This window comes from Portunus trituberculatus, chromosome 9 (assembly GCF_017591435.1).
Source record: "Portunus trituberculatus isolate SZX2019 chromosome 9, ASM1759143v1, whole genome shotgun sequence".
Classification (NCBI taxonomy): Eukaryota; Metazoa; Arthropoda; class Malacostraca; order Decapoda; family Portunidae; genus Portunus; species Portunus trituberculatus.
Genome location: NC_059263.1, coordinates 4,922,501 through 4,937,500, shown reverse-complemented (window position 1 = coordinate 4,937,500; position 15,000 = coordinate 4,922,501). Strand labels below are relative to the sequence as shown.

Sequence of the window (15,000 nt, the reverse complement as noted above, 5' to 3'; positions counted from 1 at the left end):
TATCACCAGAAAGCCGAGATTTTAAGACAGTTTCTCCTTTTAATTAACTAGAAATACTGCCAATCTATCACCATCAGAAAGCCGAGATTTTAAGACAGTTTATCTTTTTAATTAACTAGAAATACTGGCAATTTATCACCAGAAAGCCGAGATTTTAAGACAGTTTATCTTTTTAATCAACTAAAAATACTGGCAATTTATCACCAGAAAGCCGAGATTTTAAGACAGTTTTTCGTTTTAATCAACTAAAAATACTGGCAATTTATCACCAGAAAGCCGAGATTTTAAGACAGTTTCTCCTTTTAATCAACTAGAAATACTGCCAATTTATCATCAGAAAGCCGAGATTTTAAGACAGTTTCTCCTTTTAACCAACTAGAAATACTGGCAATTTATCACCAGAAAGCCGAGATTTTAAGACAGTTTCTCCTTTTAACCAACTAGAAATACTGGCAATTTATCACCAGAAAGCCGAGATTTTAAGACAGTTTTTCCTTTTAATCAACTAGAAATACTGGCAATTTATCACCAGAAAGCCGAGATTTTAAGACAGTTTCTCCTTTTAACCAACTAGAAATACTGGCAATTTATCACCAGAACTATAAGAACACCTTTAAAAACACGAGTATCTTCAACTGGAGTCTTTTGAGAGCAGTGATGGTGAGAGAGCTAAACGTTTCAGAATACTGGCTTAACACAGACGATAAAACTAGCAACATGAAACAATAATAATAAGTGAACAAGAAATATGCAACAGACAATAATGAAAAAGATTTATCATTATATCCTATTTTATTTATATCAACATTTTTTTTTCTAAACGTATTATCGATCATATCAAAATTATCCAATACTTCTTTACTTTTTTTTTTTTTTTCTTCTTTTTTTTCCTAACGTATCATATCTTACATCAGAGTCTGCAATGCTTCTATTTACTTAATTTCTTTCATGTTTTTCTCTTCATGTATTACCTATCACATCAAAAATCTTCAATAATACTCCTCTCTATCTAACTTTGTCATATTTTTTTTCCTTAACATATCATCTCTCATCAAAATCTTCAATACTTCTCTTCAGCTTTTTTTTCCCTTTCATATTTTCCTCCTGGCGTATTACCTATCACATCAAAATATTCAATACTTTTTCCTATCTTCCTTTACTCTTCAATACTTCTACCTTCTTTTTTCATATATTTTTTTCACGCATCATCTCTCATCAAAATCAATTCTTTTCTTTTCTTTCATATTTTCCTTCTAACGTATTATTCACATCAAAATCTTTAGTACTTTTCTATTTTTCTTTTTTCTCCCAACACAATACTTCTCTCTACTTTCTTTTCTTCCTTTCATATTTCTATTTATTTTCTGTTGCATTAAAATCTTTCACTTGCTCACTCACTCGTTTTACTTTCAACACAAATCTTCTTTCATCATCCACTTGCGTTCAGTGTAAGGGATGGTAAAGTGTCCAAAGTAGCCAGTTTTCCCACCAATTCTTATCCCCATTTCACACACAAAACAGTGGACAAGTTTACCCATTCCATTTCCAGATCAAGTAAAAAGTGTTTGTAAGTTTGAAGTGTGTAGTGTGAGTGAATGTAAGTGTTGTGTTGATGATGATGATGATTGTTGTTGTTGTTGTTGTTGTTGTTGTTTAGGTAGCAATGTTTCTGAAAAGTGTTGCCATTGTTGTGTGTTGTGTTGTGTTGCTTGGGTGTGTGTTTTCCAGTTTTTGTTGTTGTTGTTGTGGTTGTTTTTAAGAAGTGTTGTAGTGCAGGTAGCCTTGTTTCTGAAAAGTGTTGCCAGTGTTGTGTTGTGTTCCTTGGGTGTGTTTTCCAGTTGTTGTGGTCGTGGTTGGTATTGTTGTGTTTATTTCAGTGTTGTAATGTTGTCTTTAGAGTTACTTGGGTGTGTTTTCTGCTTGCTGTTGTTGATGTGCACGAAGTAGTGTTTCTGAAGAGTGTGACCTGTGTTGTTTGTTGTGAGTGTTCCTTGGGTGTTTCCCTGGGGTGAGGTGAGACAGGTAGAGTGATTAGCTGTGCGAGGGGTGGCCATGTAAGGCAGTGTAAGTTATGCTATGTTAGGTTTACGTTAGGTTAGGTTAGGTTAGTGCAGGGAAAGTTACATCCAGGTTAGAAAAATCAAAAGTAGAGTCCAATTAATTCACAAAAACAAGGAAAATGGGATGAGGTAAAGTTATGAATCCAATCTACCTTTTCTTTTAAGTCGCAATTTTCAACGGTCATAAACTTTATCGAGCTTTATCATCCTTGTCTCCCTCTCTCCCTCCCATCCTTTTATCGCCTCCTATTCAATTTACTCTTTTTCATCCATCCAGCAAAATTTATCCTTAAGTTACTCCCTATCGAATTCAAATCCCAAAAACTACAAGTACATTTCTCATTTACCTCTATAAAAACCCACATTAACCTTATTACCTATAGAAATCTACCCTTATTTCTTTATCCCTATCAAATTACACCCAAAATGCAAGTACCTTTATTATATATCCCTACAGACACCCAGCATAACCTTATTACCTATAGAAATCTACCCTTATTCCTTTACCACTATCAAATTTAACTTAAAAACAAGTACCTTTCTTATATACTCCTTTCGACTCCTCCTTCCCTCTCTTCTCCTTCTTCCCTCTGTCCTTCCCTCCCTTCTTCCCTCCATCCCTCACTCCTTCATTGCCTTCGTCAGCGTCTCAAACAGGACAAGAAACAAGTACTTTTCTCAAATACCCTTTTTAGACACACAACTCCCAACATCACCCTCCTTTCCTCACTCCCTCCCTCCTTCCCTCAATCCCTCACTCCTTCATCGCCTTCTTCAGCGTCTCAGACAGGGCCCATTCGCCAGCTTGTAGATATTGTACCCAGAGAAACACGCCTGCAGGGTGAGGTGGCAGTGGTTGAGGTAAGTCACCCCGTCACTGCCACACACCAGGCGCCTCGTGTTGTCCTCACAGCGCTCACACCTACGTGGGTCCGGCTCTGGGGTGGACGGAGGGACAGGGAGGAGAAAGAGGGTTAGTTTGGTAGTCTGATTAATAGTCGTAGTGTGACGAGAGATATTAGTGTGTGGGAGGGAAAACGAGGAAGAGTTATTTGACTAGGAGGAAGAAGATGTATAAGGAAGAAGAAGTGAAGATTAGTAGATACACGTAAATGGTATAAGGAGGAAGAAGAGGAAGTTAATGATAGTAAATGAGGAAGAGGAAGAGAATGAGATGGAGATGAGTGAGGTTAGCGATAAATTAAGAGGAGGAGGAAGAGGAGGAGGTTGTCAGTAAATATTCATAATACAAAGAGAATAAGGACGAGGTTGGACACAGGAAACGTGAGGAGATGGTTAATAGCATACAGTAAGAAGACAAAGACAAGGAAGAGAGAAAGAAGGAAGAGGAAGGCAGACATAGCACAAGGTCAAAGAAGAGGAGAAGGAACATAAAGATAAAGAAGAAAGAGAAGGAAGAGGAAAGACAAACAGAACACAAGGACAAGAAGAAGAAGAGAGAGAGAGAGAGAGAGAGAGAGAGAGAGAGAGAGAGAGAGAGAGAGAGAGAGAGAGAGAGAGAGAGAGAGAGAGAGAGAGAGAGAGCTAACGTCCATTAAAATAAAGCTTAATTACAAGTTATTGCACTATACAAAGGTGTTAATACAATCTACACACTACTAACTATTATATTACCGTGTGAGGGGAAGCTTGGAAAGAAAGAAAAAAGCATTAGTAGCAGCAATAACACTCGTAGTAGTAGTAGTAGTAGTAGTAGTAGTAGTAGTAGTAGTGGCTGGCAGAGCTGTGTATTAGTTATAAGTTAAATAGATTGCATAATGTAAGAAGCTAAAGAGAAAAAGGACGAAAGAGAAGAAGGAGGAGGAGGAGGAGGAGGAGGAGGAGAAGAAGAAAAGGAGGAGAAGAAGAAAATGGAGAAGGAGTAGAAGGAGGAGGAGGAGGAGAAGGAAAAGGAGAAGAAGAAAATAGAGAAGGAAAAGAAGGAAATAGAGAAGGAGAAAAAGGAAAAGAAGAAGAAGGATAAAGAAGAAGAAGGATAAAGAAGAAGAAAAGGCTCTAATCTATGCCATTTTACAGGCTGTGGTGCTAGGTGGCTGTGCTAAGGCTGTGTCCTCGGCGGTGGCTGTGCAAGGTGTGCTGTGGTGCTGTGGTCCAAGAAGGGTGCTGACGAGGGCCACGAGGAAGCAGGTAAGTGCTGAACTTGAAGCGTGCCGTGCTGAGTGCTGAGGTGCTGAGGTGCTGGTGTGCTGGTGACCGCCTTGGATGAAAGGGTGCTGAAAGAGGTGCTTGTGGTGCTGCTATTGGTGGTGCTGCTGTGTTGGTGGTAAGCTAGTTAGCAGCTGTGCTCATGGTGGTGGTGGTGGTGGTGATGGTTGTGCTGCAGTGGACAGGTGGTGGCTGTGCGGTGCTGAGGCGTGGTGCTGGTGGTGCTGGTGGTAGTGTTGCTCTCACAGTGGGGGTGGTGGAGGGGCTTGGGGTGCCTCAGTGCCCTGTGCGTGGCGAGAAATATCCAGTGAGTGAAAGCAAGGGAGATAAAAATAAAAGAAAAAAATAAGAAAAAAAAATGTGGACGCAAATTGAAGCTTAAGGAAACAGTGAAGCTTCAAAATACAACAACAACAACAACAACAACAACAACAACAACAAGCAGCTGGGAAATGAAATGGTAAAATAGCAACAAACTGAAGCTTAATGAAAAGAAACCAGAAAGTTACAAATAGACGTGGACGAAAAAAAAGATAAAATAAAAGAAAAATATCTGGTCCAAAGAACAGAAATAGGAAATAGTTACCTTAAAAAAAAAACTGAATGGAGAATAAATAAATAGAAATAAAAAAAAATAATTTCCCCTTAACATCAAGAACTTAAGATAGACAAAAAAAAATAAATAAAATGAGCGAAATTAACCCCTTCAATACTGAGACACATTTTTACCATGAATTTTTAGTATGATTAGACAATTTTATTTGCATCAGGAAGGGTCTATGGGGGGGAGAAAAGATTAATGGCCAGAGTCTTTACTATTTTAATCCCCACATAAGTTTCTGAAGCTGTATTAAATCACTAAATAATAACCAGAATGAATATGAAAACGTGGCATGGTACTGAAGAGATTAAATAAATAAATAAATGGATAAATCAACCACCACCACCATCACCACCACCACCACCACCACCACCGCTACTCACTGCAGGATCCGTCGTACAGCTTGAGGAGGCCCTGATTGTGGCACGTGGCGGCGTCAAAGAGGCACCTGTTGGCGTAGGTGATGCCGTCGCTCCCACACATGGCCGGCCCGCGTCCCCCACACCGCTGAGGCCTGCACTCCGGCTTCTCCACGAACACTGCAGCGGAGGTAAGTAGAGAGGGAGTGACTGGAGGGTGACTGATGAGCGATAAGTATCAAGTTATATATTTTTTTTTTATGCAAGAGATAAAGTTAGTCAAGGAAAACAAAATAAAATAAAATAGATAAATAAAAAGGCCCACTTGATTACCAGTCCCCTTACAGATGATAAGAGTTTAGCCAGAAGTCAGGGATAATTGTCTTGAAACCTTGAAACGGGAGGGAATGATGAGAGAGTGGCCGATGTACGATAGACATGAAGAGGGTAAGATTATAAGACGATGCTCGAAGATGTGTATGTACTACGTGACGGGAAGGGACAGACGAAAGGGTGGCTGATGCACGATAAGTATCAAGATGTGACGGGAAGGATAGACAGGAGGCACCTCAAAACAGCAATCCCAACCCAACCTAAATTAATACAACTTGAACCACAAAAAAAAACACCCAAGAACCTTCCTAAACCATCCAGACACCCCTAAAAATAACCTTCCTCCTTGACCCCTGACCTCTGACCCCTTGACCTCTGACCCTTGACCCCTGACCGTTGACCCTTGCATCACAGTCTTATTTGTTCAGCAGCTTACTAATATGTGAATTGTTTTAGTTCGAAAGCTTACGGAATAATCTGAACAAACACTAATGCCTTACCAGTTTTTTTTTTTTTTTTTTTTTACGCTCTTAAACGAAACACCCCAAAATGAACTGCTTTTACTGGCAAGCTGAGACGCATTTTCACCATGAACTTTTGGGCATGACTAGACAATTTTATTAACATTAGGAACAGTCAATAGAGGTCAACAAATTAACGACCAGAGTCCTCACCATTCTAATCCCAACACAAGTTTCTGAAGCTGTACAAAATCACCAAACAGTAAGCCGATTGAATAAGAAAACGCGTCCTGGTATTGAAGAGACGTGAAATTAACCACACATACCACACGGCCCGTCATGGTCACGCCCCACTGCCGGATCCTTGCACTTCGCCAGCAGAAGGAAGCAGTCGTTGGTGTAGGTGATGCCGTCAGTACCACACACGAGTCTCCTGGCGGTGTCGCATTGCAGAGAGCAGTCCTTAGCTGTGGAGGGCGTGAAGAGATTTAGACACGGGTGAGACGAAGGTGATGGAGGGAAAAGGAAGATAGGTAGTTATATAAATAGGTAGATAATAAAGAAGAGGGAGGGAAAGGGGAGTAGAATGGAAAGAGAGGGAGAGACGGGAAGATAATGGGGAGTTTGAAGGTAAATAGGTAACAAGGAAGAAGAGGAAAAAAGAGGGAGGGAAAGTAACGAGGAAAAAGAGGAGAGGAACGGAAGGATAATGGGGAGATGGTGAATAGGTAGATAATAGAGAAGAAAAAGAGGAGGATTGGAGAGTGTAGGAGGGATGGTGAATAGGTAACGAAGGAGAGGATGACTAAAGGAGGATAGAAGATAATGAGGAGGGGATTAGGGAAGGAAAGGTGACAATGGGAAGAAAAGAAGGTAAAGAGAAAGAAGAAGAAAGATAGGAAGGAAAAGAAGAAGGAAGTTATGAGGTAGATCAGGAAATTATGAACAAAAGGAAGGAAAGAAGGAAAAGAAAAATTATGAGATGACTGAAGGAGAATATGAACGTGAAGAAATGAGGATTTAAAAAAGCGAGCGAAGGAAAAATGAAGGAAGGATGAAGACCAGTGAACGAGTGAGGAATTTATAAAAGCCGACACAAAATAAGAAAGAAGGAAGATGATAACAGGAAGGAATAAAGGACTGAGGAAGGAGTATGGGAAGGAATGAAGGATATAGTGTGACTGAGGAAGGAGTGTGGGAAGGAGTGAGGAATGTAGGACCAAACAAAAAAGACAGGAAACAGTAACAGTAGAGGTGAATGAAGGAAAGGAAAAGGAATAATGGAGGTTAAGAAGAAGAAAGAGCCGAAGAATTGAGAGAGAGAGAGAGAGAGAGAGAGAGAGAGAGAGGATGACTTGGAGGAAAGGAGAGGCAATCAGTTAGATACAAAAGGAGGGAAGTATGAATGGTTGCAGAGAGAGAGAGAGAGAGAGAGAGAGAGAGAGAGGGGAGGCAATGGTGCGAGTGAGTGAGTTTAGTCTGTCATGGTGAAGGTCGGAAGGAAGTGCAGGGAGCGAAAAGGACATGTGTGGAGAGAGAGAGAGAGAGAGAGAGAGAGAGAGAGAGAGAGAGAGAGAGAGAGAGAGAGAGAGAGAGAGAGAGTAGTAGTAGAAAATGTAATGATAAATAGCAACTTTACATCCATACCACAATCCTACTTAAATTACCTTACCTGACCTAACTTAACCTTACCTATCAACCTCACCTAACTTAACCCAACCCAACCCAACCCAACCCAACCTAACTCAACCCAACCCAACCCAACCCAACCCAACCCAACCCAACCCAACCCAACCTAACCTAACCTAACCTAACAACCCAACCCAACCCAGCTCAACACTCACTGCAAACTCCATCACTGCGTTTCTCCAGGCCAGGGTAGCGGCACTGGGCCAGCTTGAGGTAGCAGTCAGAGCCGTAGGTGAGGTTGTTCGTGCCACAGACAGGCCGGAACCCTCCCGTGCAGGTGTCAGCGCAGCCCTCGCTCACCACGGAGGAGGAGGCGCCGGAGGACATTCTCTGTGAAGGACGTCTTGCTCCTGTGCCGCTGAAACCCGCTGTAGGAGGAAGAGGACGTTAATTGATGAGGTATGTGAAGGAATGTTGAAAGAGAATGGAGAAGAAAGTGGAAGTTTGGAAATTGATAGAATGAAGGAGGAAATGGGTGGAATGTGAAGGAGAAAGGAGTGAAGGCTTCCAAATCGATAGAATGAAGGAAGTATGTGAAGGAATGTGAAGAAGAACGAGGGAGTGAAGGTTTACAAAATGAGAGAATGAATGAGGTAATGGAAGGACTGTGAAGGAAAAGGAAGGAAGGAGTGGATGTTTATGAATTGATATAATGAAGGTAAAGGAAGGATTGTGAAAGAGGAGGAGGAAAAGGAAATAGAAGTTTACAAATTGATAGACTGAAGGAAGCAATGGAAGGATTGTGAAGGAGAAGGAAGGAGAAGGAAAGGAGGGAGTGGAGGTTTACAAACGGATAGGATGAAGGAGATAGTGAAGGAAATGTGAAAGAAGGAGTGGTGATTTACAAGGTGACGGTGAAGGACTATGACAGGATGTGGGATTATGAAGGAGAGGAAGTTAAAGTGGCCGAAGGAATATGACAATGAATGAAGGAGTGTGGGATCATGAAGGCCAAGGAAGGACTGTTTTCAAAGGCCACAGAAATTATCAGCGGGTTTATCAAGACTATTTTCCTTTTAACAGTGTAGAAAACTAGTTAATTTGTCCCTAGAACTATAAAAACATCCTTAAAAACCCGCGTAGCTTCAAGTAGAGGCTATTGAAACGAGGTGTGTCCAGAAAGCTTTTTGTATAGAGAAACACTTTGTTCTTTCATCGCAACCATGACTATTTCTTCTTTTAACAGCGTAGAAAACCAGTTAGTTTGCCCTCAGAACCATAAAAACACCCTTCAAATAGAGGCTTTTAAAACAGTGAAGATGTGGACAGAAGTTTAGTATTCAGAAGAGCCATAAAAACACCCTTGAAAATACGTGTAACTTCAAATAGAGGCTTTTAAAACAGTGAAGATGTGGACAGAAAGGTTTAATATTTAGAAAAACCATGAAAACACTCTTGAAAACACGTGTAACTTCAAATAGAGGCTTTTCAAACAGTGAAGATGTGGACAGAAGTTTAGTATTTAGAAAAACCATAAAAACACTCTTGAAAACACGTGTACCTTCAAACAGAGGCTTTTCAAACAGTGGAGTAACGCAGGAAGGATTTAGCAGACAGGTTTAACTCACCGCAAGTGCCCTCGTGGTGCAGGCCAACCCTCTCGTCCTGACACATGGCAATGGAGAGTTCGCACTTGCTATGGTAAGTGACGCCGTCTGACCCACACGCTGGCTCGTAGGTGTCCGGGCACTCCCTGTAACAGATGTCCTGCACCTGCTCCACCTCTATAGAAGAAAATAAGATATCGATGCCTTCATTGTTGCATTAAAGGGAACTACAGCAAAGGAGGAAGATGGACCTTGCCACCCACCTTCTCGACACAAGCTTAACCCCTTCAGTACTGGGACATTTTTTTTTTTTTTTTTACCTTGAGGTTTGTGTACGATTAGCCCATTTTATTGACATGAGGAAGGGTAATATTAATGGCCACAGTCTTCACTATTTTAACCCCCTTCAGTACTGGGACACATTTTTACCTTGACATTGACATTTTAAGGGTGTATTGGGGTCAGAAGATTAATGGCTACAGTCTTCACTACTTTAATCCCTTCAGTGCTTGGACACATTTTTACTTTGAGGTTTTTGTACGACTTTATTGACATTAGAAAAGGTTTATGGAGGTCAGAAGATTAATGGCCGCAGTCTTCACTATTTCAATCCCCCACATAAGTTTAAGCTGTATAGAATCACCAAATAGTAAGCAAAATGAATATAAATATGCATCATGGTACAGCAGGTCCGTAATGACATTATTATGGATAGGGATGATAGATGGCCAGAAGGACTATTTTTGTAATTAGAGACTGTCACGTTTCGCCCTTCTGACCCTCTCCTCTATGGTCTGAACTGAATGAACTTAGTACTGTATAAGGTGTCTAATAATAAGAGTATCGGTTTTCTGTGAATTTTAATCAGAGAAAACGTTAACATTAAAGGAAAGACTTAGTTTTTTTTACCGCATGCATTTTCTCTCCTGATGGTAATTGGGGGCTTCTCCTCCTGGGCGTTGCGACAGTTGCCGAGATCAAAGAGACATCGGTTCTGGTAGGTCTTGCCGTCAGATCCGCACAGAGGCAGGTAGATCTTGGTACACTCCTCACGGCACCTCGCGGGAGTAGAGGAGGAAGAGGTGCCACGCTGACCCACTGCCAGGAAGAAGGAATGATATTAACTCCTACAGTACTGGGACACATCTTTACCTTGAGATTTGTGTACGATTAGACCATTTTATTGACATTAGGAAAGATCTATGGAGGTCAGAAGATAAATGGTCACAGTCTTCACTATTTTAACCCTTTCAGTAGCATGACACGTTTTCATATTCATTCTGCTTACTATTTGTTGATTTTGTACAGCTTCAAAAACTTATGTGAGGGTTAAAACAGTAAAGACTCTGGCTATTAATCTTCTGACCTCCACAGACCCTTCCTAATGTATATAATATCGTCTAATCATACCCAAAACTCAATGTAAAAATGCGACTCAGTACTTTTAAGGAGTTAAGAGAGTGTATGAAGGTCAGAAGATTAATGGCCACAGTCTTCACTCTTCTAACCCATTCAGTACTGGGACACATTTTTACCTTGAGATTTGTGCACAATTAGACCATTTTATTGACATTAGGAAGACTCTATGGAGGTCAGAAGATTAATGGCCTGTCTTCACTATTTTAATCCCCAACACGAGTTTCTGAAGCTGTAAAAAAATAACAAATAAAAGGCAGGATAAATGTGGAAACGCGTCATGGTAGTGAAGGAGTTGATGATGTTGACATAAAAACCTACTGGTATCAATGTCAAGCTCAAGATCAAGATTAGGTAAAAAAAAAATAGTGACTTGAAAATAATAAGAAAGAAAAATGTGTAAGTGAAAATATCAAGCAGAATTAGTTTTTTTTTTTTCTTCTTTTTTTTACTCGTGTTAGTGTTATTTGAGGTACATCTCAGGCGGAATTGTGCCACTTACCTGCAAGATCAAGATTAAGATAGCCGTAAGGAAGCAACAATAACAAAGCAACAATAACAATCAGTAGAAAGCAAATCCAGGTCAAAATGAAGAAGAGAAGGACAGATCGATAAGCGTGTGATGAGAAAAATCAAATGTCTCAAGTCGTGATGGAAAATAAATCAGTCAGAATAAAAGGAAAAAGAAAAAGAAATATTAAGCCGTCGAAGGTTAGTCACTGTAATGAAAACGGACGTAGAGCTCAACTTTACGAAGAATTATAACGCACGTACATGAAAGTGATGAGCGAGTCGGGAAGTAAAGCGTTTCTGAAGTCACTATTCAGAAACCCTTTGCTCATTCACCACAACCACTTTCCAAGGCCACAGAGATAACTAGCGTGTTTTTCAAGAGTGTTTCCCCAGTTAATAATACACAAATCATATCAATCTGCCTCTAGAACCGTAAAAAAACACCTTGAAAAGACATATATAGATTTAAATAACCCTTCTCGAAATAGTGGAGGTGAAGCGCGGGAATGTTAGAGAATGCAAGCTTAAATACGACTCGATCCTATATCCGCGGCCTCTGTACCCACCACAAGGCCCGTCTCTGAGCTTTCTGAGTCCCGGGAAGGTGGTACAAGCGGCCCTCTGCAGGTAACACTCATTCCTGAACACCACGTTGTTGGTGCCGCATACAGGGCGTGAGGTGTCAGGGCAGCTGTCCGGGCAGATTCTTCGCCCTGACGAGGAGTAGAAGGGACAGAAAAGGGAAGATTAGAGAGGAAAGGAAGGGGGAAAGAAAAGTTTAAGGGGTGGTTAGTGGGAGGAAGAGAAGGGGAGAGAAAAGTTAGGGATAGACAAGAGGTGAATAGGGGAGAGAAAAGTTAGTCAGAGTGTTGATTAGTGGTGAGAAAAAGGAAGGGGAAGAGAAAAGTTAGGGGTACACAAGGGAAGAGAAAGGGGAGGAAGAGAAAAGTTAGGGAAAGACGAGGGAATATAAGAGGAAAGAAAGAGGAGGGGAGGGAAATGTTAAGGGGTGAATATTGGAGAGCAAAGGATAAGAGAGAAAGTTAGAGAGAGAGAGAGAGAGAGAGAGAGAGAGAGAGAGAGAGAGAGAGAGAGAGAGAGAGAGAGAGAGAGAGAGAGAGAGAGAGAGAGAGAGAGAGAGAGACAAATTTCACAAGATACAAATGAAGTTAAAAGTGAGAAAGTAAACAAGTGGAATGAAAAAAAGAAAGTTAAACCAAGAATCTAAAATCAGTTTGTTTGTTTTTTTCATTCTCTCAGCGAAATAAAAGTTAGATTTGCATTTCCATTAGTAGTAGTAGTAGTAGTAGTAGTAGTAGTCGTTGTTAATAATAGTCGTGGTGGTGGTGGTGGTGGTGGTGGTGGTGGTCCTGTGCTTGAGGGAAACCCAAGATATTTATATCCCTTTAAAAACTGGAGAAAACACAAAAAAAGAAGTTATGATGTTAGTAAATAACATCTCAAGACTGAAAGAGGATGCTGCCTTGTATTATCAGTGTTATTGTAGGCCAGGTGTGTGTGTGTGTGTGTGTGTGTGTGTGTGTGTGTGTGTGTGTGTGTGTGTGTGTGTGTGTGTGTACGTGTGAGTGTACCCTAGACACGCACACGTACACACATACCTGTCCTGCCATGTACATTAAGATTTAAAGCATCATAAATATTAATTACTTGTCATAACATCAAAAATCACTTCACACACACACACACACACACACACACACACACACACACACACACACACACACACACACACACACACACACACACACACACACACACACACACACACACACACATCATAAACAACCACTCAAATACAACTTAAAAGAAAAAGAAACAAAATTCTTTTCCTTTTTTTCCCAGAATGAATCACGTGACCTTATCCAGTTTCCAGGTCCATTGTCACGTGTCACGCTCAGTAAGAAGGACACCTGAACACAGAGACAGAGACAGAGACAGAGGCAGAGACAGAGACAGAGACAGAGACAGAGGCAGAGACAGAGACAGAGACAAGGGCACAGGAAGCTTACAAGTGTTCCGCGGTGTTCCCTCACTAATAGACACGAGGCAAGACAATTAACGCAACATTTACTGGGTTTATCTGTGCAGGAAGTGGAGTTCTCGTTAGTTTTGCTATTAACCCCTTCAGTACCATGGCCGATTCTAAAACGCTTTGCTCTCTCACACATTCGCTACTTTCCGAAGGCTCCAGTTGAAGATACTCGTGTTTTTAAGAGTATTTTTTATGACCCTAGTGACAGACTGGCAAGATTTCTAGTTTATTAAAAGGAGAAACGGTCTTGAAAACCTGATTAGTTGTCTCTGTGGCGTTGGAAAATTGTCGTAGTGAGAGGGGAAGGTGTGTCTGAATACGGGCGCATGACGTGATTTCATATTTGTTCTGATGACCATGTGGTGATTTCATACACCTTCAAGAACTTATGTGGGAATTAAAATAGTGAAGACTCTACGCATCAATCTTCTGACCTCCATAGACGCTTCCTAATTTAAATAGAACCGTTTAATCATACCCAAACTTGTAGTAAAAATGCATCCCAGTATCTAAGAGGAGAAGGAATGATACAAGAGAGAGAGAGAGAGAGAGAGAGAGAGAATGATTTGACCACACTTACAGATTATTATTCATATCTAAGAGGGAACTAAAGTGAGATCCCCTTCAGTACCGAAGAGACACGTTTTTACCAGGAGTTTTGGGTGTGATTAGATTGTTTTATTTACACTAGCAAGGTTCTATGGAGGTCAGAAGGTTAGTGGTCCAGAATCTTCACTATTTTAATCCCCATACGAGTTTCTGAAGCTGAATAAAATCAATAAATAGTAACCAGAATATATATGAAAACGTGACATGGTGCTGAAAGGGTTAAATGTTGAGTAAGACAGTTTTTTCTCTCTCTAAATTTAGTAATGTGTCTATGTATCTTAATGTTTGATTTTTGTTTGTGTTGTCTATCAATCTGTCTATCTGTCTATCTACCTATAAATTTTGTAATGTGTCTGTCTATCTATCTTAATGTTGGTTTGCTACGTGTGGTCTATCAGTCTGTCCATCTATCTTAATGTTGGTTTGTTGTCTGTGTGGTCTATCAGTTTGTCTATCTATCTATTTATCTATCTGTAAATTTAATAATGTCTATTTATCTCTCCTCTTTAACCATTTGTCCCTATCTCTTGGGGCTGGTAATTAAGTGGGCCTTATTTTTCTTGCCCTTGACCAACTTTCCCCTCTTACTTAAAAAATTACGTGTTTCTATATTCGTTCTGGTGATTTTAGACAGCTTCAGAAACTATTGTGGGTAATTGAAATAGTGAATACTGTGGCCATTAATCTTCTGACCACTATAGACCCTTCCTAATGTCAATAAAATGGTCTAATCGTACACAAATCTCAAGGTAAAAAAATGTGTCCCAGTACTGAAGGGGTTAATAATGTTAGTTTAATGACTTTGTTCTCTGTTGTGGTCTGTAAATTTACCTATATGCATGTTTATCTATGTTTACCTATCTGTTTGTTCATCTGTCTGTCTTAGGCCCCTATTCAGAAACGCTTTGCTCTCTCACCACGACTATTTTACCAAGGCCACAGAAATGACTGGCGGGGTTTTCAAGACTGTTTCTCCAGGTAGTAATGTAGAAATCTTGTCACTCTGCCTCTAGAACCGTAAAAACACCTTAAAAACTCGTGTCAATTTAGATTAAGCTTTTTCAAATGCTGGAGGTGAAGTACAGAAGCGTTTGAGAATACGAGCTTTAGTGTGTGGCGTCAGAGGAGTCAAGGGCGGCCAAAATCTTCATCAAGTCCTTGGAGCATGGAGTGGCAAGGATCGAGTAGGAACC

General features: G+C 40.5%; 1 protein-coding gene and 1 long non-coding RNA gene across 6 annotated transcripts in view; one reads left to right on the top strand and one right to left on the bottom strand.

The window, feature by feature from the left end:
- LOC123501329 (extracellular protease inhibitor 10-like) overlaps positions 1–15,000 on the bottom strand; it is a 22,774-nt gene that overhangs the window by 1,378 nt on the left and 6,396 nt on the right. For 2 of the 5 annotated variants that reach the window (XM_045250108.1, XM_045250109.1), the window contains exons 3-9: positions 11,712–11,858; positions 10,126–10,314; positions 9,238–9,393; positions 7,825–8,037; positions 6,307–6,447; positions 5,211–5,366; positions 1–2,998 (exon numbers count right to left, since the gene is read on the bottom strand). The exon at positions 1–2,998 is cut by the window's left edge and continues 1,378 nt beyond it. In XM_045250108.1, coding sequence (XP_045106043.1) covers positions 2,835–2,998; positions 5,211–5,366; positions 6,307–6,447; positions 7,825–8,037; positions 9,238–9,393; positions 10,126–10,314; positions 11,712–11,858 — 1,166 coding nt within the window. In that variant the 3' untranslated portion in view covers positions 1–2,834. Of the gene's footprint in view, positions 2,999–3,523; positions 4,511–5,210; positions 5,367–6,306; positions 6,448–7,824; positions 8,038–9,237; positions 9,394–10,125; positions 10,315–11,711; positions 11,859–15,000 lie in introns of those variants that run through there. The other 3 variants (XM_045250110.1, XM_045250111.1, XM_045250112.1) reach the window with 2 other exon arrangements.
- LOC123501330 lies at positions 2,962–4,420 on the top strand. The gene is made up of 2 exons (XR_006673603.1): positions 2,962–3,286; positions 3,879–4,420. It is a non-coding gene; the product is annotated as an uncharacterized LOC123501330 (long non-coding RNA).